The following is a 25167-nucleotide window of genomic DNA, read 5'->3' on the forward strand; positions in this document are numbered from 1 at the left end:
CATATTTAAACTTTTATTATTCCTAAAAATAAAACACTGTCAAATGAATTCCGCCATACAGTCAAAAATGAGAATTGTTRGCCATATCCAGGATAAAGCCTCCAAGGTATTACCTCGGGAAGCTAACGCAAGTCTTCTTCAAGTCTCAGGCAAGGTTATTCATAATGTGATTCACCGAACAACCTGTTGTTACATTTCAACCCCTTATGACTTCCTCGCAGAGACCCACAGTACCAATGTGACTAACTGGTTTCAAACCTGGGTCTTCTGCGTATCAAAATACTTTGTTAGCGTCCTCAGCAGACGACAATTGTTGTGGCACACAGGAGACCCGGGTTTGTCCCATTGACATATGGTTTGAACCTAGTCACTCACGTAAGCAAAGCCAGTCTAAAAGCATACTATAGCAAATATATAGTACCAGTCAAAAATGTGGACACACCTACTCATTTCAGGGTTTTTCTTTATTTTTACTATTTTCTACATTGTAGAATAATACTGAAGACATCAAAACTAAGAAATTACACATATCTACAATATATTTTGATTCTTCAATCTTTGCACACTCTTGGCATTCTCTCAACCAGCTTCCTGAAGTAGTCAACTGGAATGCATTTCAATTAACAGGTGTGCCTTGTTAAAAGTACATTTGTGGAATTTCTTTCCTTCTTAATGCGTTTGAGCCAAATCAGTTGTGTTGTGACAAGGTAGGGGTGGTATACAGAAGCTAGCCCTATTTGGTAAAAGACCAAATCCATATTATGGCAAGAACAGCTCAAATAAGCAAAGAGAAGCGACAGTCCATCATTAACTTCAAGACATGGTCAGTCAATACTGAAAAGTTAAAGAACGTTGAAAGTTTCTTCAAGTGCAGTCGCAAAAAAACATCAAGCGCTATGCTGAAACTGGCTCTCATGAGGACCGCAACAGGAAAGGAAGACCCAGAGTTACCTCTGGTGCAGAGGATAAGCTCATTAGAGTTACCAGCCTCAGAAATTGCAGTCCAAATATATGCTTCAGCGTTCAAGTAACAGACACATCTCAACATCAACTGTTCAGAGCTGACTGCCTGAATCAGGCCTTCATGGTCAAATTGCTACAACAAAAAAACACCAAGAAGAAGAAGAGACTTGCTTGGGCCAAGAAACACAAACAATGGACATTAGACCAGTGGAAATCTGTCCATGGTCTGATGAGTCCAAAATGTGAAATTTTTGGTTCCAACCACCATGTCTTTGTGAGACGCAGAGTAGGTGAATGGATGATCTCCGCACGTGTKGTTCCCACTGTGAAGTATGGAAGAGGTGGTGTGATGGTGACACTGTGATTTATTTACAATTCAAGGCACACTTAACCAGCATGGCTACCACAGCATTCTGCAGCGATACGCCATCCCATCTGGTTTGTGCTTAGTGGGACAATCATTTTGTTTTTCAACAGGACAATGACCCAAAACACACCTCCAGGCTGTGCAACGGCTATTTGACCAAGAAGGAGAGTGACGGAGTGCTGCATCAGATGACCTGGCCTCCACAATCACCCAACCTCAACCCAAATGAGATGGTTTGGGATGAGTTGGACCGCAGAGTGAAGAACAAGTGCTCAGCATATGTGGGAACTCCTTCAAGACTGTTGGAAAAGCATTCCAGGTGAATCTGGTTGAGAGAATTCCAAGAGTGTGCAAAGCTATCATCAAGGCAAAGGGTGGCTACTTTGAAGAACTTCAAATATACAATATTTGGTTTGTTTAACACTTTTTTGGTTACTATATGATTCCATATGTTATTTCATAGTTTTGATGTCTTCACAATTATTCTACAATATAGAAAATAGTAAAAACAAAGAAAAACCCTTGATTGAGTAAGTGTGTCCAAACCTTTGACTGGTACTGTATATATTTACATTTTAAACATTTGTTAAAACCAACATGAGACATTATCCATTCACGTTGTGAAAGGCTGAACGCTGACAAACCTTTCAGAAATAAAGCACATTTTATAAAACCATTCTTCAGTTTGAGATAATGTCATATTCAACATAATTAGTGAAGAAAAATAATAAAATACTCAGCTGGAGTCAGTCTTTTGTTGCACTTGGACAAAGACACATGCTTAAAGTAACACAATGAGGCAAAAAATGTTGCAAACATCCACTTCACTTATCAGTAGTTTTTGGGACATTTTGTCCCAACCTTTTAACTCTGAAAAAAACTGTTCTTGCAAGCACACCTCATATGTTTGGAACTCTATATCGGCAAACAATATTATGAAACAGTTGTCAAAGGAATATATATGGTGGAGATCCCATCAGTGGTGAGTGCACTGTGGCAAGCCCCCACATCCCTTTCACTCATCCAGTCCCTTTCGTTGGATCTCCTTCAAAGAAGCCCTTTCAGGATTAATCAGAGTTTCTGGCCGGGACTGCAGAGTCCTGTCGAGTCCTTCACTCACTTAACTCTTTAGCCCGTCTGAACATCAACACCGGCGCTACTGGGAGCCGATCCAGACGCAGCACTTAAACTAATTGAGTAATGCCCCCTCCAGCAGAGACTCATTAAATTCTCAATACCGTTGCTTGTTCCCGGAGATTGCTGCTGAAAGACAAAAGTCTGCATGAGACAAAATATGGCCTGGGTGCTTTAATTATTAATGGATCAGGGATGGGCCCAGAAACACAAGGCCATAGGATCCTCATCAGGTCCTCGTAAGTCAGTGTTATAAGGATGTAATTGCGGCATTCTGCAGTAATACATCATGAATAATCCGTCGAGTTTTGGGGAGATGCCTGACAAATACAAGCTTCAACGTCAATGTTATTTAGTTGCGATGTTTGTTATGTCTGTCCACTTTGTTTGACGACTTCATATGTAAAACCACATAGGTCAAAAAGTTTGTGTATTGGGACTTCGATGGGTCAAGTAACCAACCCTTCTTCCGTCATTCCCGAGTCAGGGCTGAGTCACTTCTAGACTTTGCATTACTGTCCTGGAAAACACTAGAGAGGGGTCCGGCGGCGGGGTGAGGGGCTGCTGCAACACAGCGCACAGATGCGACTCATAGCTGGTGTCGTGCAGCGTCCAGGTGCTGCAGGGTCTCTGTAGTAGCTCCAAGTCCAGCTGCTGGTGGTGGCTCCCCGCTGGTTGCGGGAGGGAAAGGGTGGAAAGGGCGGAGGTGGCGGCAGTGGAGCCGAGGCGGGACATGAGATCGCATTCCCAGTCCGAGTCCGAGTCAGAGGGGATGGCCAGGTCGGGAAGCAGGGCAGACTCGATACAGATGGAGGTGACTGACTGGGAGTGGCAGGGGTTGGAGTCCTGGCTGGAGGCGGGGCAGTGGGTTGGTCTATCTGAAGGGTGGTGAAGAAGCTGGGGAGGGAAAGAAGCACTGATGTTTGGAGTCACTGTGGAGTGCTGCTGTAGAACACCCCCGTCCATGAAGATGGAATGATCCATATGACCTGACGGATTGCCTGTGGACTTCACGGGAAGCCTTGGGAAGCTCATTGTATAAGAGCGAGCGGATGTGGCAAAAGAATGGCGGTTTGTACCAAACACTTCCACTGGAGGCCAACTGGTTATCTTGTCCACCTTCAACAAAGGACATATTGCATGGTCCGGGCCACACATGGACACAGAGTGACAGTGGTTGGCTGCTCGGATGCCCACACCGCTCCCAACTTTGTTTATTCTCTCTTGTGTTATTGTTGGCACCAGTGATATTCCCTTCACTTCCAGCTGATCTGTGGTTTGTCTTTGTTCTGCAGTTCCTAGTTCTTTGGGCAGGGAGCAGGCCTTAGCCACAAGCTCATGTCCATTGCCAGTATATGTGGATGGGACTAAGGGCTGGTGTTCCTTCCTTGTCCATCCAGCACTGTTGAAGCCCCAGATGGGTTTTGATTTGTGACGGTTGGCCAGGGAGGTCCTTCTCCTCTTGCTGGCCTTGGTGTCAGGACTGACTGATCGGCTGCGTTTCTTCTGGTTCGCTGCAGTGATCCAGAGCCGAGGAAGGGAGCGAGACCGAACTGGGACAGTCTGAGGGACTGGTTCCACCTCTGCGGATGCTGACAGATGGCTGTCAATCTCCATATCTTCCTCCTCTGTGGGATGGTGAGGAGTGGGGGACTGAAGCAGGACCTGGGGGCTGAGGACTGGGGGCTGAGAGTAGGGGCTGTCGGGTTGGGACATGGGCTCAAAGGGAAACATGGTTTTAGGGCTGAGGACAGGAGGATGGGAGTAGGGACTGGGGGGCTGGCATAGGGTGTCAGGGCAAGGGAAGAGTGGTTGGGGGTTAGATGATATGGGGGATAAGTTAGGGGTGGGAGGCTGGGAGTAGGGGCTGGGGGGCTGGCATTGGGTGTTGGGGCAGGGGGAGAGGGGTTGGGAGTGGTTTGGTAGGGGGGCTAGGGTGGGGGACTGACAAAGGGTGTCAGGGGAGGGAGGGTGGTTGTCAGGGCAGGAGGAGAGAGGCTGGGGGAGGGATGGCAGGAGGAGTAGGCTGAGGGTGTCAGGGCAGGGGGAGAGAGGCTGGGCATGGGGTGACAGGGGGACTAGGCTCGGAGTGGGAGGGCTTGGATCTGGGTCCAGGGTGTTGATCGGTGAGCCTTGGGTAAGCAGAGCCTGGATGGCGTGCTCCGTCTCACTGTGCGTCTGCATCTCAGAGGGGCTGTGGGGCAGTTGTAGTAGAAGTGGGGGAGTCTCCAACCTGATAGGGCAGCAGAAAGCACAACACCACTTTTAGAAGATCATTTTTTAAAGAGAACATTTCTGAGAAATAACCATGGTACATGTGAATGGTATGGCACAATGTTAAGTGATTTTAATCCAACCTCCATTATAATTTGGATCGCATTATAGTAGCAGGGTACTTCTAAACCGTGTTAGCATTGTCTTACGCCAGATAGCGTCACGATTCCGCCTGCACCGATATGTCTCGTATCTTGCAATGAGTAATGGGATAGATGAAAATTAGTTAGTCTACAATGTGCTGTCATAACATTCAAAAATATTACCTAGGTAACATTGTCTGCTGAACCCCATGTCTGCCTTAAAACAGTCTGAATTAATCTAAGCTAAAACAATAAATCTGTATAATGTTGGCGGTTTTTTAAAACATTTTTAGCTCAGGAGTTTAGGGCTTCAAGGATGGAGAAGAATTTCTGAAGTTTGACAATTTCATGATGAAGCAGCTGCCTGTTCTGCCGTGAGTCAGTGCAGTAGCTTCCGGAGTCAACTGCTGCTGCGCTCAGCTGACCCAATGTTGCAAAGTAGCTAAGCGAAGGAGGAGAAACAAGCTGACTAATTTCTGATAAAGGTCCCTCTTCATTTTGGGACAGCGTGTCTAGCTTCAACTTCAGGGTAATTTTAAACAAGCTAGGCATGTCACTAAAGGTCTATGTCAGTAAGCTACCTACAACAAGTTAGCTAAGCAGCTGATCAAGACACTGGCGGCCATCATTTTTGCAGGAGGTAGCCACCGCTTTGTTTTTATTTGCAAATTATTGAATCACTATCACAACATGTGTAATTTAGCCTGTTTCATAAATAGCCATAGGAGAGCGCAATAATTTCAGAAATTAGGAAGTTTTAATTTTCTATGGCAGATGCTTTCTGATATTAGATTTTGAATAGGAGTTCCACAACATATTAGTTCAATGACTTACAAGACCGGTCTGTTGAGGGACGAGCGTTGCATAGGAGTGACGCCAACGAACGTAAGACAATGCCATGTTAGTGGACAGGCCTGGCTCTCACCTGAGCAGTGTTGTGGCTGCTGACTTTGGGGCTGGACAGGGGGCGAAGCCCGGCTCCATGTCAGCCACCAGCTGGTCCACCAGGCTGTAGTGGGAGGGGTCCTGCACAAAGCCACGATGCTGAGCTGACTGCAAGTGCTGCCAGACAAGAGTTAACGTAGTGAGGAGTGAAAGAAATAGAATACAGACAAAAATATTGACATTGACAAAAACAGACATACAAAACACAAGCTTACAGACAAACCATTAACAGAGACAAAAACATTGACATTAACAGACAGACGAAATATTGACATTAACAGACAAAACTGAGAGAGAAAAAAAGACTTGGATACACGTCTTACCTCATCCTGGTCCTTAAAGGGTTCATGACAGCACTCGCAGTAGCCCAGGTTCTTTTTGCGTGCCCGGCAAAGTGAGGGGTTGCGTGGGAGAGGGCTTCGAGGTTTGTCCTGGCTTGTACTCAAACTCTTAATTATCTGTCTATTTAATGGGGGGAAAAGTTAGAAGTGTCTTCCCTCTCTATAAAAAGGCATAAATGTATTGTCTGAACCATATAATGTGTACACCAACATCAAAAGAGCACCATTGCTGGGCTGTCGTAGAGGTAAAAACAAGCAATGGCCGAGTTCCAAGGCCAGTAAGGTTAGGCTTGTGGCCTGTTCAGTGTGTTATACCTGGCTTTGTTTTGTTCCTGCTCCTTGACTCTCTCAGGCTGGGGGGGTGCAGGGGGCTCAAAAGGACTGAACCGGCCAGAGTAGCATAGAGTGGGGAAGGTCATGGACTGCATGTGCAGGGCCTTGTATTTCCTGGTTCCATAACAAACAGGAGAGAGAATTGGATACTACAATTAGATCTAAGGTGAAAGTCATTGCACAGCAGAAAATATACACTTGGATAACGCTAGGTTTGATTACACTGTACATGACCACATGCTGTTAAAACAAGTCATACAGTGCGGAAAATATTCAGACCCCTCGACTTTTCCCACATTTTATTACAGCCTTATTCTAAAATTGATTAAATCGCTTTTTCCCTCATCAATCTACACACAACACCCCCTGTCTCTTATACACATCTAGATGTGTATAAGAGACAGCCCTCAATCTACACACAACACCCCCATAATGACAAAGCAAAAACAGATTTTTCCAAATGTTTGCAAATTTATTTGGAGAGTTTCTCCCATTTTTCTCAAGCTCTGTCAGGTTGGAGGGGAACGTCGCTGCACAGCTATTTTCAGGTCTCCAGAAATGTGCAATCGGGTTCAAGTCCAGGCTCTGGCTGGGCCACTCAAGGACATTCAGAGACTTGTCCCGAAGCCACTCCTGCATTGTCTTGGCTGTGTGCTTAAGGTCGTTGTCCTGTTGGAAGGTAAACATTCACCTCAGTCTGAGGTCCTGAGCATGTTTTCATCAAGGATCTTTCCCTCAATCCTGACTAGTCTCCCAGTCCCTGTTGTCGAAAAACACCCCCACAGCATGATGCTGCCACCACCATGCTTCACCGTAAGGATGGTGCCAGGTTTCCTCCAGATGTCACGCTTGGCATTCAGGCCATAGTTATTTCTCATGGTCTACGAGTCCTTTAGGTGCCTTTTGCAAACTTCAAGTGGGCTGAGGAGTGGCTTCCGTCTGGCCACTCTACCATTAAGGCCTGATTGGTGGAGTGCTGCAGGGATGGTTGTCCTTGTGGAAGGTTCCGAATGCACTGTAAATACTGTACACTACAGTAAGGTCTTAGCCTTGACTTATATCAAACAGACCCCAAATAAGACTTGGGTTGTGTTCAGTAGATAGAAAAAGTTAGAAATCGCTCAGAAAGAGAGTACCATCTGCCCAATAAGAAATTCTTGATTCCCATTGAATGTTTTGCTACAGTGTGTCCTAATGAACATGACCCAGCTAACAACCAAACGGGTTTAGCTGTCACAGCCCACGGGCTCAATTTCTCATGGAATGGGCCCAATACCGTAGCTGAGCAGGCATGGCCCTGTAATTAGCTTAAATGATAGGGCTGCTGAAAATTGCTTTTAGCACATTGAGTCCCCCTTCGTGTCCACTGAATTCAATGCAGGGCTGCTTGCAAAGGCAAGGTGGAACAGAAGAAACCGTATCCTCCGCTTGAGCCCTGGGCTCCCAGGGAGCAGACCGAATGCCTGCCTCACTGATGGCACTCGTCACATTACCTAACAGTCAGGGGAGTTCTAAAAGTTCAATTAAGGAAATCAGCCTGGCTGAAACACTAGCCTCCTAAGCTAGCATCGGGTGGGGTGGTGGAGAGGATATACAAAGGCCAGGGGCAGAGCATCACCACCTGTGACGTGCAGTCATGGTAGGCAAGTGCCCTGTGATAAACTACTTTTAAAAATCTGTCATGAAATCCAAATAAAATTGACATTTTTTGTTATCTGTTTTTTATCAATGATTCTGGTGGTATTTACGCTCAAACCCTCAAAATGTGCTAAAACTGCATCAAAACCTCAGGAAAGGTGCCAGGTTATTCATTCTTTCCAGCCATTCAAATCCATTAATACCCTTTACATGTGCAGCCTTTTCTGACTACAGTCATTGTTAATGGACAGGGTCAGCATAGGTGTTGCTGCTTTGCCTAGCTTGAAGTAGCTTCATTCGAGCCAATTTCATATTTTGCACAGCATATTGCCTAAACATGTTGTGTGGGTATTGCCTGGTGTAAGCTGAGCAACATTTGTGTGTGTCTACATAATTTGGCGCTCGCATCCCTTGAACTGAACAAAGCTAGCTAGCTTGCAAAAACAACCTGTCAACTGGACACTATTGCACCTCGGAACAATTTTCCAAGTTGGAATAATGTAGCGTACCGTTTGGAACATCAGAGTGGAAGAGCAGAACGTCAACTATAATGAAAGTCAAGACCAGACAGAGGCAGCATACAGGAGCTCTACACACAAGACCTGACATGCAATCACCATGTACTGGACTGTCCACTTGTCTGTAACGTCATCACCAGTTCATACTTTCCCCCCGACTTTTACACATATCAGACATTTACTTTTGCCTTGTGGACATAATGGGCCTTGGGGATGCGTCTCCCACAACCGTGGCCCTGCTGTGCGCATACAGAATAAAATAATGGACATGGGGTTCTGATGTGACTTTTACAACTCTGTCACAGAGAGGTTCACCAGAAGAACAGACTTAACTATACAAGTAATGTTAGGCCTAAATGCATTTTCCCTGGCAATTTGAAGGTTAGACTACTGTTGAATCAGACAACATCGCTTTGAAGCTAGAATTTTGTTTTGATGAGCCACTTTTTCAACTGCATTGTTCGGTAATTTCGATTGTTGATATGAAAATGGCATTAGAACCGTATTTTATCATATGTGTGTGTGTACTATTTCACATAATCATGTGTGTGTGTGTTTGCGCATTGGAAGAATTGTAAATCTATTGTGAAAGGCTATTGAGTTTGCAGTGCGAATTATTCTGATGAAATGTGTCCATATATTGGTCTTTTAGTGCCACCTATCAGTTGTAACTGTTGATGCTACATCGGTCTATGACCGAGCTAGCAGTGTGTCATTGGATGAAATTGAAATATGCCGCCATGTACAGTGCCTTCGTTAAGTACTCAGACCCCTTGACTTTTTCCACATTTTCCTATGTAACAGCCTTGTTCTAAAATGGATGTCATTTAAAAAATATATAAAAGTATAAATCCTCAGTAAATCTACACACAATACCCCATAATTGAAAAATGTGAAAACAGGTGTAGACATTTTTGCTAATGTATAATAACATWAAAAAAAAACTAAAATACCTTATTTACATAAGTATTCAAATGTGATATTTTTTTAAATTATAAATTAGCAAAAAAATCTAAAATCCTATTGTTGCTATGTCATTATGGTGTATTGTGTGTAGATTGATGAGGGGGGAAAATAATATAATCAATTTTAAAATAAGGCTGTAACGTAACAAAATGTGGAAAAAGTCAAGGGGTCTGAATACTTTCCAAAGGCACTGTTTTAGCTACATTGGTAATTACATTTGGTGAAAATGTTGTCAATTTCAGTTAATAGCCTATGTTACACTGGTTGTTGGAGCCATCTGTTGTACGGTTAACTTGGCCTTCATCAAGGTGTATTTGTGAGTAAACCTGGCTTTGATACTAGCCAGTGCTGACCCAGCCATCCAACTCACCGCACATCACTGATCACCACCCACATTTTGGTTTCAGAGTGATTAGCTGGCAAACTGTGGACTGCTTCTGTTCCAAGACTCAGCTACTATGACGCTAACGCAGAATGTCTTACTCGGAGTTAGCCATCCTGCCTAGACCTCCACCTCTTCCTTGACCTCCTGATAAACACCAAGGTTGCAGTTCGACTATCCTTCTCCCCATAGTGTTTACTCATTGATTTCTAAGGAATAGACTGGTGTAAGAAACATGGTGGATGTTGGTATCTTTGTTCGGCTTGTACCAATTATTTTGCACACTTCGGGGAAGAGGGCAATGGGAATACAACCCACCCTTGTTATTCAGACTTTTGGCTAAACAAGAACAGCAGCGAGTCACCCCTCCACACTCTGCCCTCTTGGAGGTCGTGATTAAATTTTAAAGGCCCATGCTAGCCAAGCTCCCCACTTGCCTTAGCCCCCACACTGTGCAGGCCAGGCAGCTTCGGTAGAGGAGATGAGAGGGAAAGGGTTGGGTTGGGAAAGATATCTTTATCTATGGGAGGTGGGGGGGGGGGGGGGTGGGTCAGGTGGAGTTGGCTTTTTGAAGGGGAAACGGCACTGAGGAGACACAAAGATCTTGCAGTGTCTTGTGCACTTGGCCTTGAATTGCCCCCAGGACTGAGGAGATGGGATGTAGCCTATTGCTATGAAGCAGCTGAAGGGAGGGGGGGGGGGGGGGGGGTGCATGGAGAGGAGGAGAGAGGGACCCACCTGCTTGAATCCTCTACCTTCAGATAGGGGGACTTCAAAGCACCAGCTGTGGACCAAGGGAGAAAGAGAAAAAAATATATAGCATTAATAGCATGAAAGTCAATGGAGTTACAAGACACCACAGCACATTTCCATAGTCGAAAATAATAAAATAGTTTAACATTCAATGACCTTTGATGACACGAGACACAGCAGGATACTTGGGATTTTTCAGCTAAACCAAAAAATGGGAAAAGGTTAACGTCAGCCCTTTATTAATGCAAGTATTTCAAACAAGCAAATTACAAAAGTAACATTTAGGCCTAACCATGCTTCTGGTGCAGACAGAGGTCCAATCTCTTTCTTTATAAAATACATTAATTTGCCAGTCCTCAGTGTAAAATAATAAATTAGGATAGACGAGGTCTAACAGGTTGGTGTACCACATTACCTCAGTTTTCCTGTGTTTGGCCTTGGAGCTCTCCGCTGTCAACAGTTGGACATGCGTCAGGAGATCTTTATCTAAATTAAGGATCACATTTAATAATACGGCCCATAGTCTTGGTAAGAGCCAAATAGCTCAGGCTAGACTAAGAAAATGATCTGACGCCATCTGCTGTCAGCTTAGGATCAATACAGCACAACAGAATGAGGTTCCTTGGATATGTAAATTACTGGGTGAAAATTTGACACGCAAACAGTAGGACACCTCAACACAAGGTGATCCTGTGGCAAACTGCGAGTAGTTAAAGTAGTTAGTCAACCTAAAAAAGGTATGAGTGACGAGAATGTGAGTTCTACAGAGGTGTTTGTTTGATAGTGAAAAGGATACCGTCCACGTGCACTATCTTGACTCCCCAGGAGCGGGCATTGGCCAAAACACTGTTCCCCTGAAGCCGTTCCTGAAAGATAAAACCATTGACGCAGTGTTTTCGTGTTACAAGGTCTAACAGCATGGGGAAATGAAGATCCATTACCACACATGGAAACCAACCGCAAGGCCATGACAACCCGTTTTCAAATCAACCTCTAGCCCTAACCCTGTCTAAGGGTAGGAGACAGTTTGGGATCAGGCCACATAATCAACCTAATAAAAGCACTCACATTATTCCTAATGGCTTTCTCTAGCAGGGCCTTCCCGCGGCTGCCACACACCTGCAGAAACAAAAAGCGCTGAGAATCCCCATACCAGTTCCTTTTAATACAAGCAGAAGCTCTCTAACACAGTAAGGTCTACATCCAAGAAGCCATGAATGGACGACAGAATATATTTTTTTAAATGCTATGATATTCTGTGAATAAAAATAGATATTACAGATGGTTTGATGTTAATGCACCGCAAAGTAGGATGGCACTGGGATGGAAGGCCATACCATTGGTCTGGGAGTGCCAGTGGCTGGACGCTGCTGCCTGGTGCTGGTCATGATGCTCTCTCTCGGTTTGGTGGAGCGGGGAGAGCTGTGACACTCCCCGGTCATCCCGTCTGACCCACCTCGGGTCACTACGAAACTCTCGCTTCGGAGTCCCTCTCGGCTCCCAGTCACAACAAAGCTGACATCCTTATTCAGGAAACTCTCAATTCTCTGCAAACATTTTACAAAATAATACTAAGTATCATTGCATGTATCATCATATAATCATGTTATATTGCTGGAGTCCACCTTGAGGCTTAGCACTATAAAATCTGAAATGAAAATATATAGAAGTCTCTCGGTCTCATGTCTACTACAGAATAATCCCAGCATGTCATGATCTAATGACTGACACCCCCCCCCCCCGGTGCTTAATTTGCCCCAATTCCTCCCAGCTTTCCTACCCCTCCGAGACGGGATATGGCCTCCGCAAGAAAGGCCGCAGGGCGACTCTTCACAGCGTCCAGGTAGAAAGATTTCCCTTCCAGCTTTCTTGCCCCATGGCCAGGGGACAGCATACCCAAGAAGCACCCTCCTGCCCCTGGTGGGTGCTGCTGCATGGTGGTCCTGTCCTGGTCCACTAACACCAAAAATGACCAGACTGCTGGTCGCAGGGACAAACCTAACAAACCAAGGCATATGGATAACACAAATAAACCTTGGCCTTAGAATCACCATTCAAATCACCTATCTCAGATTGTTCTGGGAATTCTCACATAGGAAATACATTCGGAGGAAGGGATGTTTAGCATGCTTTTTATATTTGTATAACAAACCATTTGTTAGACAATCATGATGAAATTGGCAATTTTAGACCTATGCATGCCTCCTGTAAGACCTTATGATCATTGAACCGCACATGATACAGACATCTTTGTCGTCATTATACTCCTTATAGTGTGCTGTAATATGGAGTATGTCTAGATTCTGAAATATACATTTCACATAAATATATTCAACAACAAAAATCTTAATGAATATCTCAAAACGACACTCTTTGATTTTGTTCATTTTAAGACATTGTTTGGAACAATATACTCCACATTTCCAGTGGGCTCTCTACTAATTATGAAGTTATGATACATTTTATGAGCACCACCAACGGGAACTCAAACCGAACTCCCTCTGCTGGTGATTTGATGAATGTGCAACCCTAAAGTAGGAATGTGATTGGTTAATGACCTACCTATACGTTTATAAAATGGGACATATCATGAAAAATATCAGAGACCACTCTGGAAATGTTCATGTATGACTAGTATATTTTTAAATGTTGAATACATTTATATGAAAATGTATATTTCAGAATCTAGACATACTCCATATGTTACAGCACACTATAAGGAGTATGACGTGTTACAGCACACTATAAGGAGTATAACGGCACCAAAATGTTGTCTGTATCATGTACGGTAAGGTCTTACAGGAGGCATGTACAGGTCTATAAAGGGACAATTGCATTATGATTTTCACAAAAATGGTTTCTGATACAAATGTAAAAAGCATGTTAAACATCTTTCCTCACAATAAAGTTCCTATATGAGAATTGCCAGAACAATCTGATATACCAAAAATATTTTTCGTTACCATTCCGTTGGCAGAATGTGGAATCACCTTGTAGCCCGAGTTAACTGTTTTGGTTAAGTAAATAAAGCACCATCTAACGTTAATCTGAGTGAAATGTATTTTCTCACTCGTCTCTAACTTTTACAGTAAAAAAATTCCAAACAGTCCCTTTACAAGTCACAATGTTGAATAAAGTTCATTTGAACTTACTCTACCTGTCTGCTGATTTCGTACTTATTCAGTTGGAAATGTGTGACAAAATATCCACAGGAAAGTAATATTAACTGACCTCGAAACGCAGGTCTCTGTATGTGGCTATCACGATTTGTTTGCTCATCCCTGATGCCCCGTACACATCGGGTATTTCATTACGCCATGTCATCTTCATGCTCTCTCGTTCCGTTTCTGGGTGGTGAATATGGGGTTCACAATGTAAGGAGAGATTACAATTATTTTGGGAGATTGCAAAATATGACCTTTTCATTCTAGACAGGAGAAACACAATGTTTCAGGTTATAATAAAACATGTTTTGTTGAGTTACTTTTTCCTCAACTTGTTTCTCTAACTTTCTATCAAGTCAAGCTAGTTTACGAAGCAGCTAGCTATTTCGTGAAATTGTTATTTTAACGGCTCTTTACTGACTCGAGTCATGATTAGTTTTTCTGTGCGACTCACTAGTTCATTTTTGTCGTTCGATTGACCTGCTGGCAGCAATGACTGCAGAAGAATTAATAAGCGCTCATTCGGCTCGGTGGCTCCAGAGATGTACTCTAACGAAATGAGTCGTTCTTTTGACTGAACGAGTCAAAAAGATGAGTCACTAAAAAGAGCCAAAGTTCGCATCACTACTAACTAAAAGCTAGGCTAGGTAGAAGATACTGTAGCTAGCGACCTCCAACTAATAATTATAAGAAAAAACAAAACGTCATAACCATCACAATATACTAAAATGGGAGGAAACAGACATATAATATATTATTTTAACAGCCAATGTGTATTATTTAACATTACTATTATGGTTAATCGTTTCCAAGTTGCTAGCTATCCCATAAAGCAATCGCACAAAACCACATATTTTTCTGTGGTTTGGTAACATCCTGTTCTATTGACAGACTCTTGCTGCAGTTTTGAAACGAAGCCTTCAACAGCAAGGGGCGCTGCTATATCACTCTGCGGACAGTTCCCATTGGGATGAAAGACATCCTGCACAACGCAAGGGACGGCTCAGATGTAATGTGAATGAAGCATTATGCACTGTGAAACCCTGCCCATCTTCTCCGTCCAGTAGCGGAATGAGATTGCCAAAATCCAGAAGGATCCCTTTAATGYAATGAAGCTCTTTATCTACTTCCCCAGAGTCAGATGAAATCATGGATAACATTCGTGTGTCTGCGTGCAGTTTGAAGGAAGTTGCTAACTAGYGTTAGCGCAGAGATATAAAATTGGTATCCATGAGTCAATCGGACTTCCATCTGTAACACCAAAAGAAAAGATTTGAGACGATTTCCGGTATGCCGACCGTAAGGTAGTCAGGTGAAGGTGATCCGTTTGGCATTCCCTTCCTTTATGAAAAGGATGCCTCTTAAGTACAAAATAACTTGACCAACATCAATAAATAACTGAAACGTTATGTTGGCAACTGCATGTTATGGCAAAWACTAAACCTAGAAAAAGACAAACAAACACAGCGAAACAACATGGCCATGGACCGAGAAGCTGACGACTTGTCTGAATTGAGTTTATAGACACTACTAACAGAAATTCGCACTGGCAAGAATAAACTGTCTAAACAGTTAAAGAAATGATCAAATAAATCAAAACTGATATGACTAAACTGGGCAAACGTGTGAACAAGGCCGAAACCGGGTTAACCATGGGGGAAATCGCATGAGAAAAGCTACAGAAAAGTGTGGATTAACAAAAAGAACAAAACGGGATGGAGGACTAAAGTTTTGTAAATTTTCCCGAAAGCTGTTAAACAACCTGAAATTGAAGAATTACTGGAAAAGGTAATAGCACAACTACTGAGCAAGTAGAACTTCATACGGGCTACCAAAATTGAACAGGCGGCCCGAGAGGGGACATGAGCAGCAAACCAAAGGGACATTGTCGCAAAGTTCCTTAACTAAAGGGAAAAAGATAAAAGTTCTACAACTGGCCATCCAAGCCAAAAAGTCAGGAGTCGAACCTTTGATGTACGAGGACGATCAGATCAGGGTTTACATCGACTTCTGGCTGATATTTTTTTCTTAAAGCCTATAAATAAAACGGTTGCCTGACAAAATGGCTAAATAATGATTTTTATTCATTGATGGAAAAACCAGTCGATGTAAATACAATTAACAGCCATGCTTATCAGTCTATAGGTTCATTTGGATAATTTAGTGGAAGAATGCGAAGGTAACCTGCCTAAATGACTACTAGCACTCACTCAGTAGCCATGAAGTGTTTTGAAAGGCTGGTCATGGCTCACAACACCATCATCCCGAAAACGCTACACTCACTCCAATTCACATACCGCCCMAACAGATCCACAGATGACGCAATCTCAATCGCACTACACACTAGAGGTCGACCGATTATGATTTTTCAACGCCGATACCGATTATTGGAGGACCAAAAAAAAACGATACCGATTAATCGGTCATTTTTTTATTTTTTTTTGTAATAATGACAATTACAACAATACTGAATGAACACTTATTTTAACTTAATATAATACATCAATAAAATCAATTGAGCCTCAAATAATGAAAAAAATTCTATTTGGTTTAAATCATGCAAAAACAAAGTGTTGGAGAAGAAAGTAAAAGTGCAATATGTGCCATGTAAAAAAGCTAACGTTTAAGTTCCTTGCTCAGAACATGAGAACATATGAAAGCTGGTGGTTCCTTTTAAAATGAGTCTTCAATATTCCCAGGTAAGAAGTTTTAGGTTGTAGTTATTATAGGAATTATAGGACTATTTCTCTCTATATGATTTGGATTTCATATACCTTTGACTATTGGATGTTCTTATAGGCACTTTAGTATTTCCAGTGTAACAGTATAGCTTCCGTCCCTCCCCTCGCTCCTACCTGGGCTCGAACCAGGAACACATCAACAACAGCCACCCTCGAAGCAGCGTTACCCATGCAGAGCAAGGGGAACAACCACTCCAAGTCTCAGAGCGAGTGACGTTTGAAACGCTATTAGCGCGCACCCCGCTAACTAGCTAGCCATTTCACATCGGTTACACCAGCCCAATCTCGGGAGTTGATAGGCTTGAAGTCATAAACAGCGCAATGTTTGAAGCATTGTGAAGAGCTGCTGGCAAACGCACGAAAGTGCTGTTTGAATGAATGCTTACGAGCCTGCTGGTGCCTACCATCGCTCAGTCAGACTGCTCTATCAAATCATAGACTTAATTATAACATAATAACACACAGAAATAGGAGCCTTTGGTCATTAAAATGGTAGAATCTGGAAACTATAATTTAGAAAACAAAACGTTTATTCTTTCAGTGAAATACAGAACCATTCCGTATTTTATCTAACGGATGGCATCCCTAAGTCTAAATATTGCTGTTACATTGTACAACCTTCAATGTTATGTCATAATTATGTAAAATTCTGGCAAATTAATTACAGCCTTTGTTAGGAATAAATGGACTTCACACAGTTCGCAATGAGCCAGGTGGCCCAAACTGCTGCATATACCCTGACTGCTTGCACGGAACGCAAGAGAAGTGACACAATTTGCCTAGTTATAAGAAATTCATGTTAGCAGGCAATATTAACTAAATATGCAGGTTTAAAAATATATACTTGTTATTGATTTTAAAGAAAGGCTTTGATGTTTATGGTTAGGTACACATTGGTGCAACGACAGTGCTTTTTTCGCAAATGCGCTTGTTAAATCATCACCCGTTTATCGAAGTAGGCTGTGATTCAATGAGAAATTAACAGGCACTGCATCGATTATATGCAACGCAGGACACGCTAGATAAACTAGTAATATCATCAACCATGTGTAGTTAACTAGTGACTATGTTAAGATTGATTGTTTTTCATAAGATAGGGTTAATGCTAGCTAGCAACTTACCTTGGCTTCTTGCTGCCCTCGCGTAACAGGTAGTCAGCCTGCCATGCAGGCTCCTCGTGGAGTGCAATGTAAGTCAGGTGGTTAGAGCGTTGGACTAGTAACCGGAAGGTTGCAAAAACGAATCCCCGAGCTGACAAGGTAAAAATCTGGCGTTCTGCCCCTGAACAAGGGAGTTAACCCACCGTTCCTAGACCGTCATTGAAAATAAGAATTTGTTCCCGGAAGCTTACAAGAAATCCCGCTATGCCCTGCGACGAACCATCACACAGGCAAAGCATCAATACAGGGCTAAGATTGAATCATACTACACCAGCTCCGACGCTTGTCGGATGTGGCAGGGCTTGCAAACTATTACAGACTACAAAGGGAAGCACATCCGCGAGCTGCCCAGTGACACGAGCCTACCAGACAAGCTAAATCTCTTCTATGCTCGCTTCGAGACAAGCAACACTGAGGCATGCATGAGAGCATCAGCTGTTCCGGACGACAGTGTGATCACACTCTCCGTAGCGGACGTGAGTAAGACCTTTAAACAGGTCAACATACACAAGGCTGTGGGGCCAGACTGATTACCAGGACGTGTGCTCCGGGCATGTGCTGACCAACTGGCAGGTGTCTTCACTGACATTTTCAACATGTCCCTGATTGAGTCTGTAATACCAACATGTTTCAAGCAGACCACCATAATCCCTGTGCCCAAGAACACAAAGGCAACTTGCCTAAATGACTACAGACCCATAGCACTCACGTCCGTAGCCATGAAAGGCTGGTCATGGCTCACATCAACACCATTATCCCAGAAACACTAGACCCACTCCAATTTGCATACCGCCCGCCCAAACAGATCCACAGATGATGCAATCTCTATTGCACTCCACACTGCCCTTTCCCACCTGGACAAAAGTTACACCTATGTGAGAATGCTATTCATTGACTACAGCTCAGCGTTCAACACCATTGTACCCTCAAAGCTCATCACTAAACTAAGGAACCTGGGACTAAACACCTCCCTCTGCAACTGGATCCTGGACTTCCTGACGGGCCGCCCCCAGGTGGTGAGGGTAGGTAGCAACACATCTGCTACGCTGATCCTCAACACTGGAGCTCCCCAGGGGTGCGTGCTCAGTCCCCTCCTGTACTCCCTGTTCACCCACGACTGCACGGCCAGGCACGACTCCAACACCATCATTAAGTTTGCAGACGACACAACAGTGGTAGGCCTGTTCACCGACAACGACGAGACAGCCTATAGGGAGGAGGTCAGAGACCTGGCCGGGTGGTGCCAGAATAACAACCTATCCCTCAACGTGACTAAGGAGATGATTGTGGACTACAGGAAAAGGAGCACCGAGCATGCCCCCATTCTCAACGACGGGGCTGTAGTGGAGCAGGTTGAGAGCTTCAAGTTCCTTGGTGTCCACATCAACTACAAACTAGAATGGTCCAAACACACCAAGACAGTCGTGAAGAGGGCACGACAAAGCCTATTTCCCCCTGAGGAAACTAAAAAGATTTGGCATAGGTCCTGAGATCCTCAAAAGGTTCTACAACATCGAGAGCATCCTGACCGGTTGCATCACTGCCTGGTACGGCAATTGCTCGGCCTCCGACCGCAAGGCACTTCAGAGGGTAGTGCGTACGGCCCAGTATATCACTGGGGCAAAGTTGCCTGCCATCCAGGACCTCTACACCAGGCGGTGTCAGAGGAAGGCCCTAAAAATTGTCAAAGACCCCAGCCACCCCAGTCATAGACTGTTCTCTCTACTACTGCATGGCAAGCGGTACCGGAGTGCCAAGTCTAGGACAAAAAGGCTTCAACAGTTTTTACCCCCAAGCCATAAGACTCCTGAACAGGTAACCAAATGGCTACCCGGACTATTTGCATTGTGTCCCACCCCCCAACCCCTCTTTTACACTGCTGCTACTCTCTGTTTATCATATATGCATAGTCMYYTTAACTATACATTCATGTACATACTACCTCAAATTGGCCCGACCAACCAGTGCTCCCGCACATTGGCTAAGCGGGCTATCTGCATTGTGTCCCACCACCCGCCAACCCCTCTTTTTACGCTACTGCTACTCTCTGTTCATCATATGCATAGTCACTTTAGCCATACCTACATGTACATACTACCTCAATAAGCCTGACTAACCGGTGTCTGTATATAGCCTTGCTACTGTTATACTGTCTTTTTACGGTTGTTTTATTTCTTTCCCTTCCTACACATACAACCTTTTTTTTCGCACTATTGGTTAGAGCCTGTAAGTACTACACCTGTATTTTCAATACATTTGCAAAAAATTCTAAAACCATGTTTTCCCTTTGTCATGGAGTAGTGTGTGTAGATGGGTGAGAAAGAAAATCTATTTAATCAATTTTGAATTCAGGCTGTAACAACAAAATATGGAAAAAGTCAAGGGGTATGAATACTTTCTGAAGGCACTGTATCTAGCTAGCAAACATTTAGTTGTGAAATCCATACTGTAACTAGATACTTTGGCACATGCATAACAGTGAGTGAATCACAATGCTCCAGTCTCTGAGTGTGCTTGTAAACAAACCGCGTGACTGGGGACTACCGGTAAGTGTCATAATAAAATGATGTGACCGGTGAAAGGAATAACCCAAGCTTCTTCATCTCCTAACATATTGAACACGTTGACTTCAGGTATTTACTTAAAAATTAGCTACAAATACTCAAATTTATTTTAAAAAATTCTAAGAAATAGATTCAATGGTATTGAAAAACCATCCCGTGGCTATTTCCAAATACCCCAGGCAATATACTGTCCATGCCTATAATTGATACCATGTCTTGATTTGCAGTGGTAAACATACTTTAAAGAACTACTTAAGTCGTTATCTGTATTTCTGTATTTTACTATTTATATTTTTGCTTCACTACATTTAAAAAATATATATTTTACCTTTATTTAACTAGGCAAGTCAATTAAGAACAAATTCTTATTTTCAATAACGGCCTAGGAACAGTGGGTGTTCAGGGGCAGAACGACAGATTTTTACCTTGTCAGCTCAGGGATTCGATCTTGCAAACTTTCGGTTACAAGTCCAACGCTCTAACCACTAGGCTACCTGCCGCCCCAAATAAAACAATTAACGTTTTACTCCATACATTTTCCCTGACACCCGAAAGTACTTGTTACATTTTGAATGCTTAGCAGGACAGGAAAATTGACCAATTCACGCACTTATCAAGAGAAAATCCCTGGTCATTCCTACTGCCTCTTATCTGGCGGACTTACTAAACACACATGCTTCATTTGTAAATTATGTCTGAGTGTTGGAATATGCCACTGGCTATACGTAAATTTCAAAAACAAGAAAATGGTGCCGTCTGGTTTGTTTAATATCAGGAATTAGAAATTATTTATACTTTTGATACTTATTTATATTTTAGCAAATACATTTACTTTTGATACTTATTTAACCTTTAACTAGGCAAGCAGTTAATAACAAATTATTATTTACAGTCGTGGCCAAAAGTTTTGAGAATGACACAAATATGAATTTTCAGTCTGCTGCCTCAGTTTGTATGATGGCAATTTGCATATACTCCAGAATGTTATGAAGAGTGATCATTAATTGCAAAGTCCMTCTTTCCCATGCAAATTAACTGAATCCCCCCAAAACATTTCCACTGCATTTCAGCCCTGCCACAAAAGGACCAGCTGACATCATATCAGCGATTCTTTCAACACAGGTGTGAATGTTGACGAGGACAAGGCTGGAGATCACTCTGTCATGCTGATTGAGTTCGAATAACAGACTGGAAGCTTCAAAAGGAGGGTGGTGCTTGGAATCATTGTTCTTCCTCTATCAATCATGGTTAACTGCAAGGAAACACGTGCCGTCATCATTGCTTTGCACAAAAAGGGCTTCACAGGCAAGGATATTGCTGCCAGTAAGATTGCACCTAAATCAACCATTTATCGGATCATCAARAACTTSAAGGAGAGCGGTTCAATTGTTGTGAAGAAGGCTGCAGGGCGCCCAAGAAAGTCCAGCAACCGCCAGGACCGTCTCCTAAAGTTGATTCAGCTGCGGGATCGGGGAACCACCAGTACAGAGCTTGCTCAGGAATGGCAGCAGGCAGGTGTGAGAGCATTTGCACGCACAGTGAGGCGAAGACCTTTGGAGGATGGCCTGGTGTCAAGAAGGGCAGCAAAGAAGCCACTTCTCTCCAGGAAAAACATCAGGGACAGACTGATATTCTGCAAAAGGTACAGGGATTGGACTGCTGAGGACTGGAGTAAAGTCATTTTCTCTGATTAATCCCCTTTCCGATTGTTTGGGGCATCCGGAAAAAAGCTTGTCCGGAGAAGACAAGGTGAACGCTACCATCAGTCCTGTGTCATGCCAACACTAAAGCATCCTGAGACCATTCATGTGTGGGGTTGCTTCTCAGCCAAGGGAGTGGGCTCACTCACAATTTTGCCTAAGAACACAGCCATGAATAAAGAATGGTACCAACACATCCTCCGAGAGCAACTTCTACCAACCATCCAGGAACAGTTAGGTGACAAACAATGCCTTTTCCAGCATGATGGAGCGCCTTGGTAAAAGTGATAACTAAGTGGCTCGGAGAACAAAACATCGATATTTTGGGCCCATGGCCAGGAAACTCCCCAGGCCTTAATTCCATTGAGAACTTGGAACGTGGTCAATCCTCAAGAGGCAGGTGGACAAACAAAAACCCACAAATTCTGACAAACTCCAAGCATYGATTATGCAAGAATGGGCTGCCATCAGTCAGGATGTGGCCCAGAAGTTAATTAACAGCATGCCAGGRCGGATTGCAGAGGTCTTGAAAAAGAAGGGTCAATACTGCAAATATTGACTCTGCATCAACTTCATGTAATTCTCAATAAAAGCCTTTGACACTTATGAAATGCTTGTAATTCTACTTCAGTATTCCATAGTAACATCTGACAAAAATACCTAAAGACACTGAAGCAACAAACTTTGAAAATGTATATTTGTGTCATTCTCAAAACTTTTGGCCATGACTGTACAATGACAGCCTACCCCGGCCAAACCCTAACGACGCTTTGCCAATTGTGCACCGCTCTATGGGAATCCCAATCACGGCCAAATGTAATACAGCCTGGAATATACTTAAGTACAGTGTTGTAAAGTAGTTAAGTAAAAATACTTTAAAGTACTACTTAAGTCGTTTTTTGGATTATCTGTACTTTATTTTACTATTTATATTTGACTACTTTTACTTCACTACATTTCTAAAGAAAATAATGTACTTTTTACTCATTTTTCCCTAACATCCAAAAGTACTAGTTACATTTTGAATGCTTAGCAGGACAGGACAATTTTCTATTTCACACTTATCAAGAGAACACCCCTGGTCATCCCTACTGCCTCTGATCTGGCAGACTCACTAACACCAATGCTTCATTTGTAAATTATGTCTGAGTGTTTGAGTGTGCCCCTGGCTATCCATAAATAAATACACAAAAAAATGGTGGCGTCTGGTTTGTTTAAATAAGGAATGATTTAAACTTTTACTTTTGATACTTATGTATATTTTAGCAATTACATTTACTTTCGATACTTTAGTATATTTAAAACCAAATACTTTTAGAAGTTTACTCAAGTAGTATTTTACTGGGTGACTTTCACTTTCTCGAGTCATTTTCTATTAGGGTATCTTTACTTTTACTCATGTATGACAATTGGGTACTTTTTCCACCACTGCTTAAGTATATATATACTAGTATATTAGTATATATAAGTATATTTAGTACATAAGCATATTTAAAAACAAATAAGTTTACTCAAGTGGTATTCTACTGTGTGACTCACTTTTACTTGAGTCATTTTCTAAGAAGGTATCTTTACTTTAACTCAAGTGTTGTGTCTGTCACGTCTATGCTAACATGGCTAAAATTCGCTAGCAAAACAACAACTAACGATGTATATGATAGACAAGTGCTCATTATGAAATGAAAACAAATACATTTGCACAAAGTTTACATAATGTCAACGATCCTTTGATTCTACGCCAACCCTGTCGGTTTTGCTCATGCATCGTTTTTTTGCTAAACAACCCACCTGTCTATACTTACCGAAGTCTTGCAGGTGTTTACATGGTTTTGTACATGTGGCAGTTGAAATTTCAACAGCAGTACTGGCTGGCGCTCTAAAAAGTCGGGTTAACAATACTTTCCTGTGGATATTTGTTTCACATTTCGACCTGAATAAGGTCGGAGCAACCGCACAGAAACCCGGAAGAGTAAGTTCATATGTAACGTTAGGTATTCAACATTCTCGCTTGTAAGTGCACTTTCCACGTTTTTGTACTRCTTTAATTCATATTGGAGCCCAGAAATCTGTGATTTACAGTCGGGTCTATCAGGCAACTAACGTTAACTAGAGGGGCTCAATTCAGCATTTAACGATAGCTTGCAAACTAGTAGGACCTATACATTCGAGGTTAGCTAGCTAACGTTAGTTACCTTATATTTGATCTGTGGCTAGCTGCTAACTTTACGTTAGTTACAAAGGCTGAAACACATGACGTTAGTAACAGGCTTATTATTTGACTTACCTTGCGTTGCAGAATTATCTAGCTAGTATTATCATTTGCCGAATTTAAGTTTCCAATTTATATCACAACACTAGTTAGCTCTTTTAGCTACAACCGCCGGTTTTTACAGTCCATTGTTTTTCAAATTCCCCTGTCATCCGGGCAGTTGAGCATACTACGGCAAGCCAAGTAGGGCAAACAGTGTGGGCATGTAGGCGGAGGAGTTTTAGATAGGCCTATGCGATTTCAAATTATAGTACTGCTGACCCTTGAATAGATATTCAATAAATAAAGTTCAATAAATAAATAATACATTTGTCATATCATACATTTGAACCATTTATCAATTCGTCTTCCTACATCATTAATTATTTTTTTATGGGAGAATGAATAACAATAATAATAATCATCTTTATAGTCATATTGTGGTAGTTAGTGTAACCAGAGACGAAGAGGCGAAGCGAGAGAGTTTAATCCACCCAAAATCTGTTCACGTTAAGCAGATCATTAATTATTAAGCAAGTGAGAAGTTTTTTTGTGTGGGGGGCAATGAGAGTTTAGTCAAGATAAAAATGTATGACTATTTTGATATGTGATGCTTATTTGATCTCATACAAGTTCCGTAATGCTTAGGTTGTTATGAGTGTACTGATAGTGTGATGCACATGACATCCCAGCAACTTCCAGAAAAAACATTCTATATCAGAGTTGTCCCTGAGATGGTCTATGCATATTCATAAGACTAACAAGCATCTCACTCTCCATTGAATACAAGCGGTTGACATCAACACCCCTCATGGAATATTCAAAAAAAGTATTAAAATAACGAGATGTATCCACACGTCCAGAGGAATAGGCGGAAGCTTGATAGCCCACCG

The 25167-nt window shown here is 42.6% G+C and overlaps 1 protein-coding gene across 2 annotated transcripts; it reads right to left on the reverse strand.

The window, feature by feature from the left end:
• dbf4b (DBF4B-CDC7 kinase regulatory subunit) lies at nt 1–24451 on the reverse strand. Of its 2 annotated transcripts, none has more exons than XM_070448345.1 (12): nt 24311–24451; nt 12478–12695; nt 12035–12244; nt 11766–11816; nt 11494–11563; nt 11113–11177; nt 10854–10896; nt 10683–10728; nt 6423–6554; nt 6090–6228; nt 5747–5883; nt 1–4697 (listed from the first exon to the last, which is right to left on the reverse strand). In XM_070448345.1, exons 2-12 carry the CDS (start codon nt 12631–12633, stop codon nt 2948–2950), a joined length of 2799 nt encoding a protein of 932 aa, XP_070304446.1. In that variant the 5' UTR covers nt 12634–12695; nt 24311–24451; the 3' UTR covers nt 1–2947. The 2 variants fall into 2 exon arrangements, with proteins under 2 accessions (XP_070304446.1, XP_070304447.1); XM_070448346.1 differs by lacking the exon at nt 24311–24451 and adding an exon at nt 13929–15973.
• Nucleotides 24452–25167: the final 716 nt, after the last annotated feature.

This window comes from Salvelinus sp. IW2-2015, linkage group LG18 (assembly GCF_002910315.2).
Source record: "Salvelinus sp. IW2-2015 linkage group LG18, ASM291031v2, whole genome shotgun sequence".
NCBI classification, from domain to species: domain Eukaryota; kingdom Metazoa; phylum Chordata; class Actinopteri; order Salmoniformes; family Salmonidae; genus Salvelinus; species Salvelinus sp. IW2-2015.

Coding starts and splice junctions, on each gene's coding strand:
- dbf4b (XM_070448345.1), bottom strand. CDS start 12,633: ATGCAGCAGCACCCACCAGGGGCAGGAGGGTGCTTCTTGGGTATGCTG. Junction 10,729..10,853: donor TGTGTCTCGTGTCATCAAAG/GTCATTGAATGT, acceptor CTTGGTCCACAG/CTGGTGCTTTGAAGTCCCCC. Junction 5,884..6,089: donor CCTTTAAGGACCAGGATGAG/GTAAGACGTGTA, acceptor CTTGTCTGGCAG/CACTTGCAGTCAGCTCAGCA.